This window comes from Amia ocellicauda, chromosome 17, assembly GCF_036373705.1.
Source record: "Amia ocellicauda isolate fAmiCal2 chromosome 17, fAmiCal2.hap1, whole genome shotgun sequence".
NCBI lineage: Eukaryota > Metazoa > Chordata > Actinopteri > Amiiformes > Amiidae > Amia > Amia ocellicauda.
Window position 1 is genome coordinate 17,936,735 of NC_089866.1, and position 6,675 is coordinate 17,943,409.

The window sequence follows — 6,675 nt, forward strand, 5'->3', positions numbered from 1 at the left end:
TGAAGAGCAATTGAAGCATGGAGCTGTGGTTAGGCCTCTGCTGGAACCCTGCTGTTGTATCCTTGGGCGAGGCACTTGACCCATATTGCTCCAATCAATCCAGCTGTTGTACATCGGTACCAACAATTGTAGGCGTGCTAATGTGTGATGAAGTGGCATCCTCAAAGGACTCTGAATGCCAGTCCACTTGATGCACAGACAACTTAAAAGGTGGTGTCTATTCATGCTCATCATGAAATATTAATGTATTGTGCAAAAATTCATTTCTTTTTTCATCAACTTTTCTAAAACATAATTTAATAATAATAATAATAATAATAATAATAATAATACTAAAGCTTCTATAAAGGCTGAGGCTGAATTTGTCACATCTGCTTTTTGTAAAGGGGAATCCCCCCTTCACACCACAGTAACAGGAAAAGCTTCAGTCTTCTGTATCTGTGTCTATCTGAAGGCTCAGACCAGAATTTCCCAGTTGGCTGGCTGTGCACCTGAATAACTCAGCACCTGTTTGTCTTCACATTTTGGAAAGGAAGAGTGTCTCTCACAGGAGCCCTTCCAGACTATTTCAAGTATCTCTTTTATGCAGAGTTCTGACTAAGCGAAATGGAAAATAGGTGTTGTTTTGGTGGTGGAGGGCTTTTTTGGATTCTTTTGAAAGATAGAGAATGTTTATTCAGCATCTCACCTGTTTTTTTTGCTTTTAATGGTATAGCTTGAATTACACAAGCTCTTTCCCCATATTGCACATTTACCTCATTCTTCCCTTCTTCCTTCTCTCGGCTCCTCCTCCTAAGAGTTATTCCTAGAGACCCATGTCCTTGGTTGTTAGGATAATACAGGGTACAAAAATAGGCCCAACATTTCTCCCAGATCCATGACGTCCAACTGTTTTTATTGTGTTGTTTTGTGTTTGTGTTTGTTTTGGTTTCTGCTCTAAGGCTTTGCAGAGGCTGAAACACCACCCACTATTCTTTTAGTCATTCCTGCAAACCGGCAAACTGAAGTCTTAAAAAACGTTTCTTGAAATGATTGAGAGCATGATAAAGGTGTTTTCTTGTTTGTTTTGTATATATATATATATATATATATATATATATATATATATATGTGTGTGTGTTCAGCTCATTCAAGCGTTTAGAAATCTAGTAATGTGACACTTTAAAATTAAACCCAAGAAACTAAACATTATTTTAGTTACTTCCTTTAGCTCAATGAATCAAGGAGCTTGCCTGGTCACATGCAAGATGACATCAGTCACAGTCTTGTAGTGTAAGTTCCTTTTTTCGATTTGTTGTGAGGTAAGGGGTCAACACTGGTATAATAAGCTAAGTTCAATACCCTCTGCCAAAGGGTCAAGTGATTTGAGACTACTTGAAGTCTGGTCTGTAAATGTAACCATGACTAAGTAACAATTTGAAATTCATGCAAATGATGCTGAATCTTTAATTTTCAAGGATGGATTGTTCTAAGACAAGAAAATATAATACTGTAGCACGGTACTGGGTTTGGAGAAATATAAACAGCACAGATAGATTGTTATCTGAAGTAACTACTTCCTTTTCACAGTTTAAATTGACTTTTCTACAGCACACTTTACCACTAAATGCCCTCTCTCTCCATCTTGTGCAGTTTTAACTCCACAAGTCCACAGTGATGTCTTTTGGGTTTGCTGTACAAATTCTAGGTCACCAGTATCTTGTTTTTTTTGTGCTTTTAGGCATGGAGGTTCAATTTGTATATGTTTTTCATTTTGGAGGTCCTAATATCTTCAAACCTCTAAAATAGATATTGCTAAATATGTTTAAAGTATCTTGCAACTCCCCTTGTGTAAAGTCTTTGACGAAGCTCGGTGCTTGTGGGTAACTGAGCCACAGCTGGAGTGACGTTGCTAACTTGTCTTTCACCACTGCTAACCTTCCTTTTTGGCCTTTAAAAGCAGGTTGCTGTTGTGAAATGGTTTTCCTGTACGTTGGTTGTTTCCGGACATGCTTTTTTTTTTTTTTTTTTTTTTAAAGTTGGCATCAGTTGGGTGATGAAACTGGTCAAATAAATAGCACCATCCACAATCCCTGATTCACTGGACGACTGAAGGCATTCCAACATATGTTGCGTGTCACTTTTCTCACTTCTTTTTTTTTATATATATAAACATGAATTTGGTCCTTGCTCAATGAATATAGCAATGAGTCTGTTATAGTATTAAAGGTGTATGATTCCAGAGGATATTTGCTTAGATGCGGCCTTTGTGTCTACTGTACAGGACTGCTGGACCGGATTGTTAGATGAAATTGATAGACGTGGATGTTTGTCTATCCTTACTGAACTTACCTTTTTTCCCTAAAGCATTATAAACTGGTGTCAGATGTATTGGCTTAATAAATATAGCCATAGAAACATAAATCGAGTAACTCTTTAACAGCTCTGAATGTATCTGAACCTTTTCTACATCAGTTGAATCATTTGAATGCATAATCAAAGTGTGGTGATGAAGGTTAATTGTAGCAGATTTTGAAATCCACTGCCCACGTCTGCTCTCCACTCATTTTTCCTGGATTACAAGCCGACCATGTCTGTGTTGTATCCTCTTTCATCCCTTCTAGACTACTGCTTTTGCTTTACCTCATTTCCAGTCTGTCCAAAACCTGTGACCACTTCCATTCTGACTTGCAGAGAGCCTGCATCACCCCTATTACCATCCTTCTTCCTCTCCAGAATCATCTGGGTACTTCATTTACCATATAAATCCTTGTGTGAGGTCTTCTCCGTCCTCTCTCACTTATCCCACTCTGCCCAAACCTTCTCCTCTTGTCAATCCTTCTCTGCGTTACATTGCCTGGCTCTCCTGTGCCCTAATTCTTTATTTTTCCCCATTTTACCCAAATTTTCTTCCCGCTCATTCACTTGCGAATTGTAGATGCTGCCCTTCATTCCCTTCCTACCACTCCGACTGCTTATTCCACGACTCCTGGCATTGTTCTCACTGTTCCCTTCATGCTCTTCCTACAGGTGTCCACCTAGGGTCAGAAGTCGGAACCCTCCTTTCTTGCTGTAGTCACTGTCCATGATTCATTATCCCCTCCCCCCGTCTACGACCTCTGTGCTGAAAGCACTTGCCATCATTTTATTTATTTATTTATTTATTGTTTTGAAGAAGATTAAGATGTAGAATGAGAAGAAGGTGTGATATATAGTTAAGCCTATCAGAGCAGCGGAATAGAGTAAACGCACTTGTTTTGGGTTGGGTTCAAAGTTACGTTGGTTGATTCTAAGAAATCCCTATTGCCTCATGAGGTGGTGCATCATTTCCTCTCCTCTTGATGCACTTTTTAAAGCAGTGTTACAAAAGCTAATGAGAAGTCTCTGGCATGCAGTACACAGACGCCAACCGCAAGCATGGGTGTTCTTCACTGGATACAATCAGTATTAGGTAAAGCACGTTATTTGTTATTGTCTAGATATTCTTATATTATTAATTCCTCAGACTGGTGCGTTTCTGAATGGATCCAAGCCAGGTTAGCTGTGGTGAAATCTGATGTCCTGTGATCTACATGTTATGTGGGAGAACGCTCTCGTACTTATGATAAACTGCTCCGATTGCTAATCTGTCAGTTTTGAGGTTAGATCTGTTCACTTGATAACGCAGATTAGGAGGTGGTTTTTGTGAGGACAGAGTGGACTTTTTCACTTTTTGTGAACACTAAAACTTTGCTGTTTTGTAGTTAGTTTTTTTTTTTTTTAAGTAATAACACTTATTTTTTCTGTTGTTGTTAGTATTATTATTATTATTATTATTATTATTGAAAAACATAGTAAGAAATAATTGTAATCCCAATGTAATTACACGTGAAGTAGCCTAACCCATTTCCTCTTGAGTTTGGGATGTAGATTCAGTAAACATATTTTCATTAAATGATACTCTTGCATAATTATTTTATTAAGTTAATTATTATAGAATGTACTGTTGTGGCAGTAAGAAATGAGTAAGCACAGATGTGACTCATAAGGGAATGACCAAGTTTTAACAAACCTATGCTTTGTTTGTTTTCATGCTTATTAGCACAGTTTAAAATATGCAGAGGACATACTCAAATACTCAGTACTTACATTAGAATACATTACTTACCCAAATACTCATGACTTACATTGTAATACATTGATCATGACATGCATGTTTGGTTTCCATTGGTGTTGTCACATGGGGAAAACATTTTTCCAGTGCACTGACTAAACAACAGGCATTAGAGACAGTAAACCCATTTGGGGCCTTGCAAAATGACAAACTAATCCATGACCACAAGAAAACATGGCAATATTCAGTTTGATATATTCACGATTTATTTGTTTATTTTGTTTTGTGTTTTGTCTTACAAATTCCATTAACCGCCTTTGCTTATCTCTTTACAATTCTGACACATACAGTCTTCACAATTGTCGTGGAAACTACAAAACCAAACCCAGCCTGTGCAACCCAGATGAGGAGCATCAAATTAGCAACAATGATGGAGAGGAATTCTGAAGAACTCCTGAGAACTTATGTAAGCAACTTACATTACATAATGGCAAGTGTTTTGTTTTAGGCTACAGCAGCTTTCTGATTTGTGAGACTTCCATCCTGAACTGCATGATTCACCCTGATGATTTGGCAATGTTTCAAACACTAATTTGCCATTTCATTGAGTTTTTTTTTTTTTGGTGTGCAAGTTATCAGTGTGACTGGGTTTGTCCTGTGTCCACAGTGAAGCCATCTTTTATTGTACGACAATGAAAAGCACATTAAGAAGATGTGCTCCACAAGTTCTTCTTATTGAGTGAGTTTTGATAGCTTGGTTGCTATTAGCTTTCAAAATTGATAGCAACTTATCATTACATAATGATAGGGGAGTAATGCATGGCTTGTTTTTTGCACATTTTAATTAAACAAATCACATTGATTTCTAGGTATCCAGACAGGGATTTTTCCAAAATTCCTGTACAGGGCAAGTGGAGGGCATCCCAGAGGCCCTGATTGCCGGTGATAAACCTGAAGAAAGACTGCTGAGTATGTACACGACTCTCAGAGTCTTACACAGACTCTTCATCACTGTGAGAGAACAGCAGAAGGACCTCCTTGAGTCAGACGACCCTCTTCGCAATATGCTTTTGGATGCTCAGACCCGAGTCACCCACCTTACTGGCAACTTGAAGATCATCCTGACCAATGTGTTCCCAGGAGTGGCCATTCCCCCAGAACACATCCCTGTTCCTCAGCCCAAAATAAGTTATTTTAAGAAGAAGTTGTACGGCTGCAGGGTCCTGACAAAATACAATGAATTCCTTTCTAAGGTAGTGCAAGAATTAACGGACATCAGAAAGTATGTGTGCACAGCAGTAGAAATTAAACTTACTGCAAAGATCAATTTGAGACTGAGGTTTCACGCTTTCAGGTGACTGGTGTTGGTGCGATGCCAAAGTCTCAACAACAGAATCGAGAAGAGGGGAAAAAGACTCCACTAACCAGGGAAAGGCATCCAGCATAAGCCTTTTGATTGTGTTCTACACGCTTTCTTTTCATTTTATGTTGTAATTTATCTTCTCCTCTGAGATTAAACTTAATCAAACAGATCACCAGCGATGAATGGAACAGCAGGGTAGTTTTATTTATATATTTATATATTTATTTCAAATTATTTATAGTCCGGCAGCAACCTGTTGATCAAAGAATGTAATTTAAATGTTGTGTTAAAGGCAGGCAACTCACTGATTTCTGTGTCAGTGTGCGAAAGCATGTGGAATACAGCCAAGAATGTAGGTATGATATTTTAAGGAGAATATCAGCCATATTGGCTAGTTCATGTTTACACATTTAATGATGTATATTAATTATAAATATTAATGATCTTGGCATTTAAATGAAAAAGGTATGCAAAATATTATATCTGAAGCACTAGATTTGTCCATCTAGTCTAAGTGGGTGGAGGCGTATGAACCCATTCAGGGTCATTCAGAGTGAAAGAGGGCTAGACGCTGACTCTAATCTCATGATACCAATTTATGTCTCGGGCACTTCCATCCTCAGAGTAGCATCATTTCTGACAGAGGTTTCAATTGCATAACTGAGAGATGACGACCTTCTATCCAGTTATCCAGTGCTGTACAGACAACTCATCTAGAAGAAATGCTTAATATTGTGTTAACCTAAAAATGTGTATATATTTTTTTTTAACTTATTTTTTCACATTCATATGAAAATATAGATAATAAACATGCTAGACTTACTGGATGTGGCAGGTGCTTAAAGTAATCATTTTATATTTATTTTTATAAATTATGGAAGCATTTTGTATACCTTTTCTAAGCTGTTTTGTTTTGATGTTATTTAATACATTATTTAATTGAATCTGTTTTGGTTTCATTGTCGATAAATACTGTGTGTTTCCCTGTTTCTGATTAGCAGCGGGTATAGAGCTTGAAATCAATTGTTCATCTCAATTAGTATGTTCATATATATATATATATATATATATATATATATATACACTCACGTAAAGGATTATTAGGAACACCATACTAATACTGTGTTTGACCCCCTTTTGCCTTCAGAACTGCCTTAATTCTACGTGGCATTGATTCAACAAGGTGCTGAAAGCATTCTTTAGAAATGTTGGCCCATATTGATAGGATAGCATCTTGCAG

The 6,675-nt window shown here is 37.5% G+C and overlaps 1 protein-coding gene across 2 annotated transcripts; it reads left to right on the plus strand.

Moving 5' to 3' along the window:
* The first annotated feature begins 3,354 nt into the window (after window positions 1-3,354).
* m17 (IL-6 subfamily cytokine M17) lies at window positions 3,355-6,379 on the plus strand. Of its 2 annotated transcripts, none has more exons than XM_066689847.1 (3): window positions 3,355-3,430; window positions 4,408-4,538; window positions 4,942-6,379. In XM_066689847.1, exons 1-3 carry the CDS (start codon window positions 3,397-3,399, stop codon window positions 5,428-5,430), a joined length of 654 nt encoding a protein of 217 aa, XP_066545944.1. In that variant the 5' UTR covers window positions 3,355-3,396; the 3' UTR covers window positions 5,431-6,379. The 2 variants fall into 2 exon arrangements, with proteins under 2 accessions (XP_066545944.1, XP_066545945.1); XM_066689848.1 differs by having other exon boundaries at window positions 4,423-4,538.
* Window positions 6,380-6,675: the final 296 nt, after the last annotated feature.